General features: G+C 49.3%; 1 protein-coding gene across 1 annotated transcript in view; it reads right to left on the minus strand.

Moving 5' to 3' along the window:
• The window catches only part of BTBD16 (BTB domain containing 16), a 654,256-nt gene that overhangs the window by 383,185 nt on the left and 250,144 nt on the right, over positions 1 to 20,927 (minus strand). Inside the window, exon 7 of the mRNA XM_085614582.1 lies at positions 4,437 to 4,565. Within this exon, the coding sequence (XP_085470708.1) occupies positions 4,437 to 4,565 (129 nt within the window). The remainder of the gene's footprint in view (positions 1 to 4,436; positions 4,566 to 20,927) is intronic.

The raw sequence follows: 20,927 nt of genomic DNA on the forward strand, positions 1-20,927 counted from the left end.
GCGGCAGCCAGGCTGATCACAGGGACACCTAGATTTGTTTCGGTAAGGATGGGTCTCAGGGCACTCCATTGGTTACCTGTCAAACAACGAATTCAGTTTAAGGCACTGTGTATAGTCTTTAAGGCACTCAGTGGAGCCGGTCCTGATTTTCTGAAACATGCCCTTCAGTGGTATGTTCCCAGAAGAGTTCTACGCTCGGACAAGCCAAATTAGTGACCCTTCCCCGCCATAACAAAGCTAATTGGGGAGGCAGGAGTTTCTGACATTGTGCTGCAAAGGCATGGAACAGTTTGCCTTTCCACCTTAGAAACATCACTGAGCTTCTCCCTTTTAGAAAAGAATTAAAAACTTGGCTATTCATATAATCTCCTTTTTCAGCAATAACTACAGGTTAATTTCAGGTGGATAGTGCACAGCGCCAGGGCACCTCTGTGTAACAGAGCGCTATAGAAATTATTTTAACATAACATAACATAACATAACAGTGATCCTCAGGTAGGCAGATGATCCAGAGGTCATGAGTTTTTTTTCAGCTACAGGAAGGGGTGTTGACAAAAACTGATAGCATTTTGTGAAAAACTAAAAACAATGTAAGACATTTCTCACAAAACACTCCTATGAGGAAAAAAACTTCCACTGTGAAGCTTTCTGGACTGGTTATAAAGATCCAAAGTGAGAAAAAGTTCGGTGCTTTCGGATTCTTTCATCAGGTGCCAGACAAAATAGCTCATTTAACAGCGAGCGGCAGAGGATAATAGAATACTGCAAGACTATTGTTCCTTAAAGGCGCAGGGTCAGTTTTCCAGTGTAGAGTTTTGCCGCATCTTTATCAACACTGTCATGCTTTTCCTGTCAAAAAGATTTGTGAAAGATCTCCATGGTCTAAATAAAACTTTGCAAACAGCATTAGTCAGGTTGCAAAATGGTTTTATTTTTAAATTGTGCTTTTTACCAAAAACGTTCTATTTAATTTATTTAAGTGCTCTATGACCCTGCACATGGGCAGGACAATTCAGGATCCCATAGAGCAGGGGTACTCACAAACTTTCTCTTGGGGGCCACAGTTACAGTGTGGTTTGTGGCCGGGGGGCCACACCTTGGGGGCGGGGTCATTGGGGGAGGGGGCGGGGCTAGAGCAACAAAAAAAACTGTGACCATGAGGTGGATCACAGGTCCCTGCAGCGGATGCCTTCATCCACTGAGCCACCGGACCCGGCATACACATATCTCTCTCCCTCTCTCTATCTCCCTCCCTCCCTCCTCCGTCTCCCTCCCTCCTCAGTCTCCCTCCCTCTCCCTCCCTCTCCCTCCGTCTCCCTCCCTCTCCCTCCCTCTCCCTCCCTCTCCCTCCGTCTCCCTCCCTCCTCCATCTCCCTCCCTCCTCCATCTCCCTCCCTCGTGCGTCTCCCTCCCTCTCTCCTTCTATCCGTCTCTCTCCCTCTCCTTCTCTCTCCATCTCCCCCTCTCTGTCTCCCCCTATCTGTCTCCCTCTCTCTCTCTGTCTCCCTCTCTCTCTGTCACCCTCCCTCTCTGTCTCCCTCCCCCTCTCTCCCTCTCCCTCTCCCTCCCTCTCTCCCTCTCCTTCCCTCTCCTTCCCTCTCCTTCCCTCTCCTTCCCTCTCCGTCTCTCTCCGTCTCCCTCCGTCCTCCGTCTCCCTCCGTCCTCCGTCTCCCTCCCTCCCCCTCCATCCTCTGTCTCCCTCCCTCCTCCGTCTCCCTCCCTCTCTCTGTCTCTCTCCCTCCCTCTCTATGTCTCTCTCCCTCCCTCTCTGTCTCTCTCCCTCCCTCCCTCTCTGTCTCTCTCCCTCCCTCTCCGTCTCCCTCCCTCTCCGTCTCCCTCTGTCTCCCCCTCTCTGTCTCCCCCCTCTGTCTCCCTCCCCCATCTGTATCCCTCCCCCTCTGTCTCCCTCCCCCTCTGTCTCCCCCCTCTGTCTCCCTCCCTCCATGTCTCTCCCCCTCTCTCTCTCCCTCCCTCTCCGTCTCCCTCTGTGTCCCTCCTCTCTGTCTCCCCCCTCTCTGTCTCCCCCTCTCTGTCTCCCCCTCTCTGTCTCCCCCGACTCTGTCTCCCCCCTCTGTCTCCCTCCCTCCCTCCCTCTCTCTCTCCCTCCCTCTCCCTCCCTCTCTCTCTCCCTCCCTCTCTCTCCCTCTCTCTCTCCCTCCCTCTCTCTCTCCCTCTCTGTCTCCCTCCCTCTCCCTCCCTCTTCCCCTCTCTCCCTCCCTCTCCGTCTCCCTCCCTCTCCGTCTCCCTCCCTCTCCCTGTCTCCCTCCCTCTCAGTCTCCCTCCCTCTCAGTCTCCCTCCCTCTCCGTCTCCCTCGCTCTCCCTGTCTCCCTCCCTCCCCGTCTCCCTCCCTCTCCGTCTCCCTCCCTCCCCGTCTCCCTCCCTCTCCCCGTCTCCCTCCTTCTCCCCGTCTCCCTCTCTCCCTCCGTCTCCCTCTCTCTCTGTCGCCCTCCCTCTCCGTCTCCCTCTCCGTCTGTCTCTTTGCCTCTCTGTCTGTCTCTACCTCTATCTGTCTGTCCCTGTCTCTGCCTATCTGTCTATGTCTGTCCCTGTCTCTGTTAGTCTCTATCTCTATCTGTCTCTGTCTGTTTCTGTTTCTCCCTACTGCCCTCTGTCACCCTCTGTCCCCTTACCCGACTCTCACACCCTGCTGTTCTCTGGTCATTCTTTGTCACCTCTCCCCCCCCTCCCCTTCGCTTGTGTGGCAGCTGAGGCAGCTTCCCTTCCAGGGCACACACACAGCCCCACCGAGTACTTCACAGGTCTTTAAGAGACCATTTGCATGATACCGAGGCTTTGTTGTATTTCACCTCTTAGCGCCCCAGCAGCTCCACTCGGACTATCGCTTGAATCCCCGGGCCCCCACAGAGCAGAGTCTGTGTTTGCTGACACTGTTAAAAAAAATAAAAAACACCGGTACGATGTCTGCAAGGTCCGCGGGTGGCCAAGAAAGGCTTGCCGGGCCGCTGTCGGCCCGCGGGCCGTACTATGAGTACCCCTGCCCTAGAGGAATATCCTACCTAAATTTTCTAATTCTACCACTTTCTATTCACAGTTGGAGGAAATTTATAGTTTTCTCCACACTTGCCCTAATTTTGCCCGGACTAGTACCACAGGGGATGAGCGTGTATTGCAAATCCACAGACATTATAATCAATACATGTTATGTATGGCTCTCACGGAGAGCCTCTATAGTTTATTTCAGTTTCTGAATCTCATAACCCACTGCAATGACATCAGAAAGTTGATAACCAAATTGGTTACCCACTATTGTGATATCATAAAGGCCTTCGAGGCCAGGCTGACAGGCCTCCCAGAGAGCCTGTCAGCGCAGTCCTGCTTGGCTGCTTTGACTGAAAGCAAAGGGGAAAGGAGGCAGGGAAGGTGGTGGGAGGGGTTGGCCAATGACGGTAGCTAAGGGGTCTATTAGAATGTTGGGCGGATCGCCACCGGCCGCACGGCGGTGGCGATCCGCCCGACATTATCCCCCGCCCGCATGCCATTTCCCCCGTCATATTAGTATGGCAGGGGGGACCCCGGCTGACGGAAAGACCATCCGCCGGTTTTCCGCTGGTCACACAGGTGATCGTGCGGTAAAGGTACCTGATATGGTGGCGGTGTCAGCTAGACACCGCCATCCATATTAGGATGGCAGCGGGAAGCAGCCTTTCCGTGGCGGTAAAGGCATGCGGTTTCCATAGTTGGGGGCCTGTTGTGGGCTCCCAGAATGTTGGGGGGCTGGGGGGGCACACGGGTGGTACCTATGGTACCCCCCAGCATTTGCATGGACGACATGCATGCAAATGCGCACCTGCCTTTTTTTTAATGCGGCGGGTGTTGCTGAGAACCCCGCCCGCAGCAATACATAAAATGCGGGATGCGCCCGCCAGTGTGGCAGGCGCATCCTAATTGCCCATGCGGGACCGCCGCAGCCTTAGCGGGCGGTCCCATTTCCCAGGGCAATGGCAAGCGGACAAAGTCCGCCCGCCATCATAATTGACCCCTACGTTTTCCTCTTTTGACCTTTGAGACACAAATACATAACTGAGGCTATGTTATGTATGGCTCCCCCATTTATCCTCTGCATAGCAGTTGAAAGCAAGTGGAGATGATTTTGGGGGCCATACATAGCCAAATCTAGATGATAACAAGTGAATTATGGGGATGTTTTTCACCTTGGGGTTGAGCTTCCCTCCCGTTGTCTACTTGATGTCACTCAGAACCCCAAGGTGAAAAACATCCCCGCAATTCACTGTTACCCATCTATAATTCTATATGTTGCTGCTGAATAAATAATGTGCCCCTCATTCTAAATCAAAGAATGTCTACTCAATCCCTACCCTTACCTTCATGACATACCCTGGCTTCTTTTTGCTTATAAAGGCTTAATGTAGTTGTGGAACACCCAAGGTAAAGTGTATTAACATTTGTACATTACCTACTTTGGTGACTAGCTCATCCTTTACATCCAGGCTGATGGTCACTTTCTCCCCTGCCATCTTTCTCAGGCTGGATTCTGAGTGGCTTTGCTTGAAGGCAGAGGGATACAACATGTTGTTTGTGCTTCCTGTTGAGAAAATTCATGCATTTTGCGTCAGACTTGAAATCTTGCCGTACGACTTCTCTAAGACATTGTGTGAGCCAGCTTTACAAACCAACTCTCTGAGCGAGCTACAATATCTTAGCTGTCTTTACAAACCTGCTCCCTGAATCTAGGAGCAGTACCAAGCAACTAGAACCATCTGAGTCAACCAGGCTATCAGATTTCTAATTCTTGTCTCTGACCAAGCAGAAGCGTATGAGCCAGCTATCGAAAACCGCTTTCAAAACCATCTTTCAGGACCAGAAAAATAGAGCAGAAATTAGAACAGGATCTCTGTGCCAGTTCTGAAAATCAAGTCTATGAACTAACTTTTCAAACTAGTCCTTTATACCATCCATTTTAAGTAAATCTTTGAACCAGCTTTTCACAGTTATAATGTTCATAATACAGTTATAGGAGAGTTAGATTTCAGTTCTCATTATTCAACTACTTTTTAGCACTCACACAATACATTCTCAAAGTTAAAAACAAAAAACATGAAAAGATTACTGAAAATAGCAAAAAGCTTCACAACAATCTACTTATAATCGGCATGTTGTTCAAACCATGATAACATAGAATAAAAATGGTTACATTTAACAAAATCGGAATTCCAAGTTTCATCTATCAAGAGGAATGTTCTTTCTTATACAATAAGTATTGGCAAAGTCAACAGACTTGGGTTTTGGCTGTGGATCTTCCAATACTGCCAAAGCTTGTCTGCTTTGATATTGTCTTTTTTTGTCAAACTTTACATAATGTCTTTTTTTTGTCAAACTTTATCATAAAACTATTTAAATATGGTCATTTATATGAGCACATGCAGGTACAAGCAAGGGCGAACATCTTTGAATGTTGTTTTTACAATAAAGCTTTACAAAACCCCCATAAAGGTGGCCATGTGAGTCTGCACACATGCACCTGCAAGGACAACCATATGTGAATATGTTTTGTTTTACTTTTGAAAGACCTTTAAAATGGCAGGCTGTGTATTATATTCAAAGAATTTGAGGATCTTGCTCCTGAAGAAATAGGATTCAAGAAGAAAGAATGCAGAGCAATATGTTCAGATGAAGGCATGAAGAGATCTTGAGGAATAATCTAGGGTTTCTGTGTATTACTGCACTGTTGTAATTGAAAAAAATAACCAACTTTGTGATTGTGAAAGTCTAAATATCACTGACCCTTCTTACGGATGCCAGTGCTAGAATCAGAGCCTTTATCCAAGATCAAAACTGAGAATCTTGTGGATGGACACAAATAAGCTCTGATAGTATAGTGAATAGTTGCATGACAGTCAGAAGTTAATGCAATGTGGGGTTCCGAAAAGACCATTCTTGAATTCCTAATTATGGGGCCTGATTCCGATCCGGGTCGGAAGGGCACCGAACGCGATCCGGCCGGAAAAACTACGCGCCGTACGCGTGTTTTCCGCCCGACTCGTACAGCTGTACGAGCGAGCAAGTACAATGCGAGCTACATGACATTCACCGACCGACTCGTTTCTGGGTCCGAACCGCTCCGTACGTCTCGGTCGGAAGCTAACCGTGGCATGCAATGGATGCGATTCATGACCGAGCCAGTACGATGCACGCGTCGGACAGCCTGTGCGAGCCGGAGTGTCCGGCTTGCAATTCGTCCGGGTGGTTGCCTTTGGGGGTCCGCGTCGGACACCCTGTCACCCGCAGCCCTACGACTCGGACACAGGGGGAGACCCATGGGTCTCCCCAACACAGACATGTACGGTGCGGATGGCACCCATTGACTTCTATGGGAGTCCGACCGAACCGAGTCCGACAGCATACGGCCGCATCGTACTCGCTCGGTTGGAAAACACTCCGGATCCGGCTCGGTCGGAGTGCTTTCCGACCCGGATCGAAATCGGCCCCTTTGTGTTGCAACAAAATACATGCAGTGAATGATAGATGTCTAAAGGATCACTGACAGAATATCGAGAGTCAGAATATCGACCTACAGAAATATAGACGCAACAATATCGATGTCCAGAATATCGAAGTCCTATCTACATAATGGTAAGTACAAAAATAGTGATAAAAAAATATAGTTGTTAAAAATATCATTTATTTTAATGTATTAAAAATAATGTGAAATAAAGTAAATAACACATATAACTAAAATAAACAGTTAAAAATATTTTAAAAAAATAAAATTATAAGTAATACATATAGGGGCCGATTCCAATCCTGGAAAAAGGCTGTACAAATCGTTATATGGAGCGTTTCTCCCATACAACTCGTAACCGGTAAACTTTTCTCACAACCTAGGAAGTACGATTCGTACAGAAAGCCTCTTTCCATACAAATCATACAAAAGACCATACAGCTAAAATAAACAGACGATTCTGATCCGGAACAGCTTGCACGTGACGTCTGTATGTATTTAAGCAGCGGTTTACAGCCCAGCAAGTACGATTCGTCCCTACGGCACTCCGTACGGCTCTTTTCTTACGGGAGCCAAAAACAGCTGTAAAAGCAGAGTCCCCAGAGGTACGAGTCATACAGGCATGCACCCCGTGCGTTGTGTATGTACAGTGCGTACCCCAACATCGTGTATGTACTGTGTGTACCCCAACATCGCGTACCCCAGCATCGCGTACCCCAACATCGCATACCCCAACATCGCGTATGTACGCACCGTACATACGTGATGTTGGGGTGTGCGATGTTGGGGTACGCGATGTTGGTGTACGCGATGTTGGGGTACGCGATGTTGGGGGTACACACAGTACATACGCGATGTTGGGGTACGCACTGTACATACACAACGCACGGGGGTGCATGCCTGTACGACTCATACCCCTGTACGACTCACACCCCAGGAACAACTTTTCCCGGGATACGAGTCGTACAAAGTTCGCTTCGTAGCGGGTAATGGCATTCCCCGTGTACGGGACGTTTTCCGTACAAATCGTAAATCGGAAAGCCGGTCCAGATCGTACTAGTACGGTTGGACTGCATTTTTACAATTTGTATGGAAAAGTGTCCGGGTCCGTCTGGTACAACTTTTCCCGATCCGATTTGTAAGGATCAGGTCGATCGGGAAAAGTTGTATTTTTCCAGTACGAATCGTACTTCACGGGTCGGATACGATACGAGTCGGGCGGGGAAAAAAAATACAGGATCGGAATCGGCCCCATAATGTAAAAATCAATTAAACATATATATCTATAAAATATAATATATATACTTAATATTTTTGCATAATTATTTTAATAACGTATACATTGTTTTAAAACATATTAAAAACTATAAATATATACGCATACACCAATATAAATTAGAATTAAAATAAATATATAACTAATTAAATTATTACAATATTTTTAATCTTTTCAATATACATTTTACACTACATTAACTAAAACAGTAGAGAAAATATTGGATAGCGGAGGGGATAAAATTAGTATTCCGACTCCAGAGAGTGCAACAGTAGGGAAAGTGTTGGATAGCGTAAGGGTAAACATTACTATTCCCACTCCAGTGAGTGCAACAGTTAGGAAAGTGTTGAATAGCGAAGGGGTAAAAATTACTATTCACACTCCAGAGAGTGCAACAGTGGGGAAAGTGTTGGATAGCGTAAGGGTAAACATTACTACTCCCACTCCAGTGAGTTCAACAGTTAGGAAAGTGTTGAATAGCGAAGGGGTAAAAATTACTATTCACACTCCAGTGAGTGCAACAGGAGGGAAAGTGTTGGATAGCGGAGGGGTAAAAATTACTATTCCCACTCCAGTGAGTGCAACAGTAGGGAAAGTTTTGGATAGCGTAGGGGTACAAATTACTATTCAAGTTCAAGTTCAAGAAAACTTTATTTCGGAATAATCCATAAAAGCACATAAAAACAGTATAAAACATTGACAACAATGGATAAAATCTTTAAAAATAATGCATCCAGCCAGCCAATACATACTAATTACATACATAAATCAGGTTGACATTTTTAGGTATTTTTTCCGTTTGTGCCAGAAAGCCCCCAAGAATTTTGCCACTGCAAAGACAATGTGTGCGGCCGTTTCGCTCTTGAGAATTCTAAAGGCTTGGTGACACCTTACAAAGCCCATGTTCCTACAAATCGGAATGATCCACTTTCTGCGGAGCTCAGTATAGCCTGTGCAAAAAAATATAAAATGCAGCTCAGTCTCCTCACTTGCTCTGCATGCCGGGCAAATACTGGATGTCGACAGGGACCAGGAGCTAGTGAAAGCGCGGATTGGCAAAGACCCGTGCCTCCATTGTAGGTAGAGCTTCCTAATTATTACGGGGTAAACATTATCCAAGGCCGATTCGAAAGTGTATGTGCTCTTCATGAGAAGGAATTGGTTTGTTAGGGACCCTAAAGATTTGGAGGGTCGAAGTAAAGGAGCCTTAGAATCATGATACACCTTGGTTAGAGCCTTTTTAGAAAATTTGGGACACACATTTCCAGGATCATTCCATAGTGCATCTAATCCTAGGCTCATCAAACTATTCCTTATGAATTTAAGCCAAGGAATATTCCCCGAGTTTGGGAAGCTGAGAACTTCCTGGAGACCCTGTCTATAGTGAATCAATTCAGGCACTGTCCATAATCTGCGCCAGTAGATTACAGGACGAAGTGCCAACTCTTCCTCCAATGGTCTAATGCCTAAGTCAAGTCGTAGGGGCACTAGCGGTGTACTCGGAGGAAGGGCTGCTAGACACCTAAGGAATCTATTCTCCTCCTTTGTCAGACTATCCAGGATTTTATGACCCCATAGTTCACTCCCATAGGTAACTACTCCTCTTGCTTGGACTCTATAAATATGAAGAGGAGGGCCTATGGGTTTAAGGGTTGACCTATTCTTCCCCACCAATGCTAGTATTCCTCCGATATGTTGCGCCAGCTTCAGCCTTGTTTTCTCCTGATGTTGACCCCACCCCAATTCCTCATTGAGTGTGACACCAAGATATTCAAACGTGCTCACTCGGTCTAGTACATTTTCCCCAATGCGAGGAATACGGTGAAACCTGGGTGGCGGATTGAAGGCCATAAATTTGGTCTTTGTGGTGTTAATTTCCAATCCATGCTCTCTACAGAAGTCCCCAAAACCATCCAGAATACGCTGGATTCCCATAGGTGACTTGGAGAGAAGGAGGGTATCGTCAGCAAACATAATTGCTGGGACCCTCCTTCCCGCCAACTTCGGGACATCCGAATTGGGGACCCCATTAAGGTGGTCAATGACCCCGTTAACAAAGAGGCAGAACAGGGTCGGTGCAAGTACGCACCCCTGTCTTACCCCTCTCTCAACCGGGAACTTGTTTGAGAGTGCGCCCTGCGCACCGCACCTCACACGGGCATAAGTGTTTGTATGGAGGCGGATGATCATGTTCAGGATATCAGCTGGCATCCCAGCTTTCGCCAGGACTTCCCAAAGCTTACCACGGGGAACAAGGTCGAACGCAGTCCTTAGATCAACAAATACAGTATAGAGGCTGCCACCCTCCAGCTGTATTGTTTTCCAATGTATAAGGGACAGCCTAAAGACCTGGTCCACGGTAGAGATCTTCTGGCGAAACCCAGCCTGAAGAGGGCTCAGGACATCCCTCTCCTCGATCCAGTCCAAAAGTCGATTCAACAGAAGCCTCGCAAAGAGTTTCTGTGGAACGTCTATCAGACTGATCGGTCTATAATTGGCGGGGAGCAAAGGTGAGCCCCTTTTAAAAATGGGCACAATCTCCGCCCCCAGCCAAGTTGGGGGAAGTGCCATCCCATGAATAATTGCATTAAACAGTATCAGAAAGTACAGTGCCCAAATTCTGACTTCGTGCCTTAGGAGGTCGCCTGGAATCTTATCTAAACCTGGCGCTTTTCCTAAAGAAAGGCAAGTGATTGCCCTTTCCACTTCCTCCAGCTTAAAGTCTTCCAACACCGTGCAACTATCAATGGGGTTCACTAAGCTCTCAGGCGGTGTTCCCATTTGGTCTAGCCCAACACTGCTATAGAGGGACGAGAAGTGTTTTTCCCAGACTTCAGCTGTAACATTACCTTCTATTGCCTTTACAGGCTCAGCAGAACCATGTCTGACTATGTGCCAGAATTTTTTGGAATCTCTAACTTTGAGAGCAGATGTTATTTCTGACCAGTTCTCCCAGTCCCAGTCTATTTTCGCGGCTTCCAGACTGGACTTATAGGCCACCCTCTTTTCCCTGATCACAAAGGATGTTTCCTTATTTTTAAGTGCTTGGAGGAGATCTTTCTTTGCTACCCTGCAGCTGGCATTGAACCAAGAGGCTCTTTCGGTCCTCGGTTTCCTGCCCCGGACCACAGGATTCAATACCTCAGCTAGATTGACACAGAGAGCCTGATGGATATCCTCAAGGGAAGAACAGCCATCCGACGAGGGCAATTGAGGGAGAAGGCTCTCCATTCTTTCCAAAGTTTCAGCCACTTGCTCATATATAGCCCTTATACGGTTCGGTTTCTCTAATAGTCTATCCCACCTTAGTCTTCGTCTGTTGCTAGACAGAGTGAGGCTAAGGGCAGGTAAACCGTATCCCCGAGAATCTGGCCTAAGGAGACCATCCGCAGCTAGGGAAAGGATTAGAGGGTTGTGATCACTATCAGCCCTTTGGGCAATTTTAAAGTCTAATGCCAATTTCCAATCTTGGAGTTTGATCAGTATGTAATCGATCCTCGACTCCTGCCTTGGTCTGTTAAAAGTTGGCTGGGGCGGGTTATCCCCCTTGAACCTACCATTGCATGCTCTGAGTGAGTTTGCCAATGTTAATGTTAGAACTTGCAATAAGAGAGGTGAGGCTACCCTGACTGGCGGACCTGTAATTCTTTCGATTCCCCAGAGATCATCCTCCTCACTGGTGATCCCATCTAAATACGTCGGGAGTGGTTCAAACTGAATATTGAAGTCCCCTCCGACCAAGAGTATGTCTGTGCCAGTGAGGGAGTCAAGAAAAAGCCCTAGATCCCCCAGTGTCCTTGAGGTGGCTGCAACTCCAACCGGTCTAGAGTATATATTTACCAGTCTCAGACCCGCCCCATTGGGCCAACGCAAGACGACACATAGGATATCCAGAGAGTTAGTTTCTACCACCTCGGCGGTGCAACCTAAATGAGAAGCAATCCATATTGATAGGCCACCAGACGGGCGTCCCTTCCCACCCCATCTAGCTGGAATATCAAAAATAGCAAAACCGGGGTGGCTAAGGTTTTCTCTAGACCACGTCTCTTGGAACATGCATATATCATGTTCTTTAATAAAGGTTTCCCAGTCAGTATTACCTAACTTGTTGGGAAGCCCAGCCACATTCCATGACATAATCTCTAAAGCCCTCATAGTTCTAGTTACAGGCATAGAAGCCTCATGCGGGGTAATTTCTTCTAACCTTAGGGGAGCACAGACCTCCCGTGCGCTTTGTACGTTGCGTGAGGACCCCTGTAGAACTTTGGGCTTTCGTGGGAAGCTGCCACCCCCCACCTCCACCCCGTTCCCCATGTTTGCGGAACGGTAAGATTCAGTAGCTATTTCATCTATGGCCACCAGAGCATGTTCCAGGGGCCCTAAGCGACCCGCCAGTGAGGACATAGATTGCCTGACAGAAATAGAGTGGTGTAGGGAGCAGGTCGACCGTTTGAAAATCAAATCCGTACCCTCATCCTGGTCCCCTTGTGTGCTATGTCCATAACCAGAAGAGATACTGAGTCAATCACAGTCATCAACTCCTGATAAGGCGCCAAATCTATTGACAACTTCGAGGGGAGTAAATGGTAGCGTGTAGTTCACCCTCCGAGGTCCCGTTCTATGATTCCTAAATGGAACCATAGTCCATTCTGCTGCATTTTCATATGCCACATGGCTAAGTGCATGCGTGTTATAATGTGGAACAAGGGAAGCAGATGGTGCTACGAATGGATGAAGAGGGGCCACTGTTTTTCTTGGAGCCCTGGGATGTACATTATTAGAGACTATTGATCTTGGGTAAAAATATGATAATACACGGGGATTTATAAATCCCCGTGTGGAGCCCAAGGGGTAGTCTAAGATGTATTTGACTGCATTGGGGTCTCTAAAGTTAATAATGATTACATCCCCTTCTAAATCTTTGATTCTACGGCCCAACCAAGGAAGTCTCCGAACATGCAGTATCTCTCCATTGATGTTAGGGGGAAGGGGTCTATTTGTCCTAAGCCAGTACACGATTTTATTTTTTAGGTTATAATAACCCTCATTTCTGCCCTTATCCAGAGGTGGAACTTCTGTTAACACCACCACATATGGTACCGCCTCGGGGGGCAAATTAACTTGATGGCTACGTGAATCGCTTACTCTAACTGAGAGGTGATTCTCCCCCTTCTCGTTTGGGGATGTTACTCTGTTAGGGATTACTAATTCCTTCCTTAGTTCACCATCTACGTGTTGGCCATGGCTTAGATTAATTGCGGTAAGGGTGGGCTTATCCCTGCGCTGAGAATTGGAGCTACCTATCTCATTAATCCTAGTGTGCGTGAGAGGTGGATCTAAGTCCGTAGGGGGAGGCGGGTAGTGAGTAGAATCTTTCGATGTACCTGGATGTTTTGTGAATAAAGATTCTAGATTCCCCAGTCGTGACTCTATATTTTTTAATCTTTCTATGATAGGTAGGGTGAACGATCTAATCAGCATCTCGATGCTCTCAAGGTGTGATGTCACTGTGCATAGTTCAGGGAGGAGCAACGGAGAGCGAGACAAGTCAGGAGGAGGAACAACCAGGGAAGGGGAGGGTGTTGCAGCCAAGTCACATGTAGTTAAGTGTGATAATGGAGCCTTTGTTAATGATACAGTGCTCTCAATTTGTATAGGGCCCTTGCCAAAATCAGTGTGATTAATATTACGAATTGGCAAGTTGCCTAACCTCTTTCTTCTCTTGGACGGGGGGGGCCTTATAACTTTGGACACCTGTATCCTCCCTGGCTTTTTGATAGTGGTCTTAACCCTCGGTTCAATTGGAGTAATAACAATATCAATTTCCTTTCCAGAAATAATAGAAGTATTGGGGGAAGACACATTAGTTAAAACTAGTGACGAGTTAAAATTACTGGGTGTGGGATCAATTGTTCTTAACAGCTCTGGGACGTTATCCATGGCTAGCGCCTCCTGCGTCAGGGTAGAAGGGCTTAGCACAATAGAGGACAAAGGCAGAGGTGATGTACTGTCCATTAATGTCCTATTTTTCATGCACTCTATGGAGCGGCGTCGCTCAGCCCTTCGTTCAGCGAGGGTAATCTCCTTGTCCGTAGGTATCTTTTTGAAATAGTCTACCAATGTACCTTTGGTTGTGACGCCATGTTTAGCAGGAGAGTTAATAGCTAAAATAGCAGCCATATTAATACTAACAGTGTGAAGCTGTAGACTCACGATTAGTAGATGTTGCGAATAGGGAGTTACCCCAGTCCGGTATCCTCGTGTCTCTGAGGGCCTCAGAGGGCCCGCTCTTTGCCCGGTCTTCGCCCCGGCTCTCGTCCCGCACGCGTCCCGCTAGCGCGCGAGGACTGTATTACGATGTTATAGAAGAGGGGGGCGGAGATAGGGGAGGAGTCGGGAAGAGGGCCAGGTGCAGCCGGTGTGGAGCGCGCACAGCTCCCTGGTCCTCGCAGTCCCGAATGCGTGGATCTCTAGTAGCAGGCTCTCCCCTGCAGCTGGTGAGTTCAAACAGCGCTATGGCTCCAAGTTGCGGCGTCCGTTGTAGATGACAAGCCCCAATGTCCAACAGCAGGGAAACGATCCTCGAGTGGCACCCGCGAAGCGGGGGCCGCGAGTGGTTAAGTACTTTGCGGGGGAGGAGTCGGGAAGAGGGCCAGGTGCAGCCGGTGTGGAGCGCGCACAGCTCCCTGGTCCTCGCAGTCCCGAATGCGTGGATCTCTAGTAGCAGGCTCTCCCCTGCAGCTGGTGAGTTCAAACAGCGCTATGGCTCCAAGTTGCGGCGTCCGTTGTAGATGACAAGCCCCAATGTCCAACAGCAGGGAAACGATCCTCGAGCGGCTCCCGCGAAGCGGGGGCCGCGAGTGGTTAAGTACTTTGCGGGGGAGGAGTCGGGAAGAGGGCCAGGTGCAGCCGGTGTGGAGCGCGCACAGCTCCCTGGTCCTCGCAGTCCCGAATGCGTGGATCTCTAGTAGCAGGCTCTCCCCTGCAGCTGGTGAGTTCAAACAGCGCTATGGCTCCAAGTTGCGGCGTCCGTTGTAGATGACAAGCCCCAATGTCCAACAGCAGGGAAAAACTATTCACACTCCAGTGAGTGCAACAGCAGGGAAAGTATTGGATAGCGGAGATGTACAAATTACTATTCCCACTCAAGTGAGTGCAACAGTAGGGAAAGTGTTGGATAGCAGAGCGTTACAATTTACATACTTACCAATTAAGGGGTCGATTCCGACCCTGTATTTTTTTTTCCCGTACGACTCGAATCCGTAATTTTTCCCGTACGAATCATACAAGTCCCGTCCCACCCGTGAAGTACGGTTCGTATGGGAAAAATACATACGGATCGGCCCGATCCGTACAAATTCGATGGGGAAAAGTTGTACGAGACGAACCCGGACACTTTTCCCTACGAATCAAAAAAATACAGTGCAACCGTACAAGTACGATCCGGACCGGCTTTCCGATTTAGGATTCGTGCGGAAAACGTCCCGTACACGGGGAATGACTTTACCCGCTACAAAGCAAACTTTGTACGACTCGTATCCCGGGAAAAGTAGTTCCCGGGGTGCGAGTCGTACAGGCCCCCCCATGCATATGTGCGCATCTCACAACAACATCGCGTATGTACGCACCTCACAACAACATCACGTATGTACACACCTTACAACCACATCATCGCGTATGTACGCACCTCACAACAACATCATCGCATATGTACGCACCTCACAACAACATCATCGCGTATGTACGGTGCGTACCCCAACATCGCGTATGTACGCACCTCACAACAACATCGCGTATGTACGCACCGTACATAGGCAATGTAAAACAGCACAAGGCGGGTCTATTCGACTCGCACAACACCACAAAACACGTCTACAGTGCACAAAACATGGAAATGACTGACCTGGCCACATCCAAACAGGCAAACAGAGGGGCAAACTCACAACCACTCCTTATAACACACCCACCAAAAATTCAAACTGAGACCCACCCACAAATGGACCAATAAAAAGGGCCCACCCACACAAACCATGAGCCTTTGCAACAGACTCACTGCAGCTAGAGAGCACACACCAACAGCTGCACCCATCCACCTTAACATATACACCTTCACACAACCTCCTTCACGCATACCCCCTCTTCACATTCCGGCCCACACCTTCACATTCAGACCCACACACCCATAACCATCCACACCCTCACCCCACACCATGCCCACAGACAAGAATCCAAAGTTCACAAGGGAGGAGCTGGACATCCTTGTCAATGAAGTCATCAGAGTCGAGCCACAGCTGTTTGGAACATTGGTCAGACAGACCAGCATAGCCGAAAAATTACGACTGTGGCAGAGGATCGTCAATAGGTTGAATAGCCTGGTGAGTACACAAACAACTTACGTAACATGGGGGTAATGGCATCCACACCCCAACTACACAAAATGCACACATCTACCACCAAGCCCTCACCGGCCAGAACCACAGTCAAAAACAACGCTAATGCCAATAACATGTGTATGCCCCATTGAGAAAGCAAGGCCATGCTATGTCCCATGCTACACGAAGCACCAACCCAAGAATGGATGTCCGGTATGCTGGGAGGGTGGGTGTCACAAAACGCATTTTTGAACTCCAAATCAGACACAATTGCCCTCATCCCATATGGCCCAGGTACATACCCATGCATCATGCGCAATGCACAGGGATTGGGAAAGCACTGACAAGATAGCTGACACTTGGCCCGGGTGTAGGCAGCACAAGGCCCTCCTGTGACCAGTGCAAACACAAACACCAAGACAACAAGGTCAGATATCTAGGACAGGAACTCACACTCACTGTCATGGCAGCATGCTCCATGGGGGGACAGCTACATCACCTGGGAGCCCCAGTGCCAAATCACACTACACCCACCAGCAGGCCCTGTCACACACACCCCTTACACAAGCAGACACCCCCAGGACAGGCAATGGATTTACCCACTGTCACAATGGACATGTAACACAACAACACCAATACATAGCCGAAGAAGCATCCAAGCCAAAAATCTACATGTCAAAGACTCAGGAGAACATATCAATCTGTCCCCCGCAACATACCCATCCACAAGTGAACATTGAGGAGAATGCTAGGCACATACAACTACCTGGAGGAATAGTGCCAACTTGAATGTGTATGAAACATGGATGTTGCATGAAACAGCATTAACATTGTCTGTCTCTCACACACAGGGCAACGTGAGGAATCTCCCCCCAACAATGGGGGTGAAGAATCACAGTCCCAGGCTCAGGAGGAACCTGATCCCACCGGCAGCGACGCCTCTCAACACTCCGCGGATGACCCCGACCGACCTGGACCCTCTGGTGTCCAAGCCCCTGCAGCACCTGGTTCAGGAACATCTGTGCCAAACACCACCCCCATTCCTGCCACATCCCAGGAGACACAGAGGAGCCCTGCCCGCAGTGAACAACTGAGCCAGTCTGACCAGGAGGGACAAGGTGCGCCGGGCACCCAGGAGGAGGCAGACAACACCGCCACTGCCATCCCTCAGGGGTCCCGTAGACCCGATGTGCCCACAACGGCAGCCCAGGCTCGTGTGTGCAGGGGTGGTGGGAGTTGAGGCAGGCGGAGGCGAGAACCTGACCAGCCAGCTGAAGGGACCGGTATGTCACACATAGACAACATCATGGTCGCATACCGGCGTGACACCAGGAAGTTCAGCCAGGTAGTGGTGACCCTCACAGAGATGAAGAACCAGCAGGCCGAGCAACATGCCAGTCAACAAGAACACCAAGGACGGATGGAGGCAAGACTGGTTGAGCTCCTGGCGGTGCAAAGGGACATAAGCCATTCACTCCGTCCAATCGCCGACAACATGGGCAACCCTCCCTGTGCCACCAGGCGAAGACCACCACCAGCCACAGGGAGGGAGGAGGAGGAGGATTCGTCCGACGGAGGGTCCCAAGCATCGTCAAGGCCTGCATCTGAGGGTCCCCGGAGGAAGGTGGGTCGTCCACGGAAAAGACCGTGAGAGGCAGCGGACCATCCACATCTCCCAGGTCACCTGGCGTGGCACCTGGCCTCCATGTGTGACAGCATCACCTCATTGACTGACATCATCTGCCACATGGACTTGCTGGTCACAGTCTGACCAATGATGCCAAACACTGTGGCCTGGACTCTGATGACTTCAAATGCCAAGGATCCCATCTCCCCCTGTGAACTTTGGATTCTATGGTCCCTGTATTGCACATTTTTCTGTGCACAAATCACGCCCCAGACCTATAATAAAAAAAATATATAATTGTAATTTTATGTTGCAGTCCTTTAGCATGAGTCCACAACATACGTGTGGGGCTATGTCAAAGTATGCCTGAGTGTGGAACTAACTCCAGCCATCCATACACTTGGATCTGAGTCCAGTCGAGGACACGCATGGGTCACAATGTATCACCAAATACAGACATGGAGCCCAATACTCACCCGTGATGGCCACAAGCTGCTGAGGGGGGGCTTGCAATACTGCTCAGACAGACCAATTTGGCAGAGTATCATGAAGGTGTAGAGGTCATGGGTCATGTTGAGGTGCCCGGGGAGGGAGTCCCAGGTCTGTTTGGCGAGGTGGGAGAACTATCTCCTGCATGCAGTTTTTCTGTGGATGTGATGAATGGTGGCCAGGGCAAGGTGGACTGTACGGAGTTGGGCCAACGGGGTGTTGGATGACAGACGTCCAAGGTCGGTTTTGGGTCTGGAGTTGTGGACTGCCTCCTGAGTGTGGTTGAGGAGTCTGAAGGTGATCCTGCAGCAGACAGTGAGCCATTGTAGCTATCTCAGGTGGACAGTGATGTGGCTGGGGCGGGGATGTTGAAGATGAGGTGTGCGGATGCACCCTGGATGTGGACAACTTCTCCTGCAGTTTTGCTGTTGTTCCTCCGTAGAGGGTGGTGCTGTAGTTGACCCGGCTGGTGTTGTGGATCTGGGGGGCGGTCTGTCTTGCCTTGGAGTAGATCTATCTGTGGATCATTTGCAGCATGCGGAGGGTGTTGCAGCATGAGGTACAGATGGTGTTGAGTTGCATGGTAATTGTGAGCGATGAGTCTATGATGAACACCAGCCTGCGTGCATGGCCACTGGGTGCTGGTGCCGTGCCCAGGCCGGTGGGATACAAGGAGTTGACCCAGCTGTAAGGGGACAATCCTCAGATGATGACCTCAGTCCTGTCCAAGTCCAGCCTCAGGTGGCTGATGTTCAGCCATTCGTCAATGGATCTCATGCCTTCTTGAAGGTTGGATCTGGCAATGGCTGGGTCTTTGGTGAGGTTGAGGAGCAGCTGGGAGTCAATGGCATACGAGATGATGATGAGGTCGTGTGCGCATGTGATGGTGGAGAGGGGGGTCATGGAGACATTGAAGATCGTCACGCTGAGAGATTAGCCCTGGGGCATGGGCCACATGGCCCAGTGTACTACATGCTGCAGGGTGGAGGCCGACTCCCTGGGGGCCTTGCTGGTGAGCTACTTGTTGATTTAATCCTGGGCCCTCCTCTGGATACCAGTGTTGGAGATGTGTGAGCTGACAGTGTGGTAGCACATGGTGTAGAATGCCGTTGAGAGGTTAAGGGGGGTCACCATTGTTGAGCAGGGCAAAGTTGTCGTTGGTGGTGGCAATGATGACGGTTGCAGTGGTGTGATTACTGTGAAAGATGTTCTGGTGCCGGTTGCCTGGAGCGGTTTGCACGGAGGAAATTTGTCAGTTGTTTGTTGAGTGTCTTCCTGATGACATTTGCCGGGTAGGGAAGCAGGGTGATGTTCCAGGAGATCCTGCGGTACTGCCGTCCGTTGTTGAAGAAGGGCCTGGGTCTCTGCATGCCTCCAGCTCCCATGGAATGTGGCAAACTCAAAGGAGACAACCAGGACGCGCTGGACGTGGGCTTCAAGGATAGGGAATGATGTGGTTGAGATGTTGTGTGGGAAGGGGCCTGATGGAGAGCCAGAGTGGATGGTGCACATGAGCCAGGTGGTGTATTTGCTGCTGACGGGAGTCCAGAACCTGAGGGGGGTTTGTCTCGCGGATAATAGTGCTGTCTGCCTATGTGTGTCAAGGCTGTTGTGTATGGCCATGAGCTTGCAGTGGTAGAAAGTTGCAAGGGATGTGATCTGCCTTGCAAGGGTGGGGTGTCTTTTGGATGGAGATCTGCTGTCAGTTCACTCACAATGCTGATGAGCTCCTTGATGTTGTGTGTTTTGGTGCCTCGGCCCTATCTGAAGGATCTCCACTTGTCCTTGCTGATGATATGGTGATGGCTGTGTGTGGCGTTTTCCAGGGCTGTAAGGTAAATGAAGGTTCTTTGTGTTGCAAGGTTTGCACAAGAGTCCGGCTAGATCTGTATGAGTCCAGTAGGTCTGCCTTGTCCCAGGTGACTTAACCGTTGTTGTGCTTCACAGGAAAGTCCGTCAATGTGGCAAGATTATTGGATCAGTAGCTGATCCAGTGTGTGAGGTTGCAGGGTGTGGCGGTGGTGTTGGTTCGAGTGTCCCACACAGCTTGTCTGTGGTGACTTACATCAAGCATCTTTGGGGGATCGGTAGCAGGGTGTGGTGCAGTGTGTTGCTTGTCGGAGACGTGGATGCAAATGTTGATGGACCAATGATGGATGGTGGTGTGGTTCTCCTACAGCAAGAAGTTACTGGCCCCCAGCCACATGTAGCCTGTGGAGGTGAGGGCGTGCGTGCAGATGTACTTGTTGATGGCTTTGCGGAATTGTGGATGTAGGCCTGGAGATCTGTAGATGAGTGTTACTCTGAGGGTTGCCAGGGGGTTGGAGCAAAACCGGATTTGTGACTCTGATGGTGTACTTGGGAATAAATTGCAATTCATCCGCTGGGATTGTTGTTGCCATCCCTGCGGGTGATCTTGTATCCGTCTGAGATGGCAATGAAGAAGGTGTGTGCTGAGGATGCTTTTGTCCATGTTACAGTCATGAAGGTGATGTGTGGGGCTGTTGTGTTGAGGAGGTAAAAGAGTCCAATGGCGTGATTGTGGACGGAGCGGGTGTGGAGTAGGAGGCACATGACCTGGTTATTCTGACAGGGTCTGGTAGGCGGGGCAGCGCTGTGTAGGCAGTTGGAGTTGCACACTCAGCATGCAAAGGTGTCGTGTGTGCGCTTAGGGGTTGCCT

The sequence above is a fragment of the Triturus cristatus genome, chromosome 1_2 (assembly GCF_964204655.1).
Source record: "Triturus cristatus chromosome 1_2, aTriCri1.1, whole genome shotgun sequence".
Taxonomy (NCBI): Eukaryota; Metazoa; Chordata; class Amphibia; order Caudata; family Salamandridae; genus Triturus; species Triturus cristatus.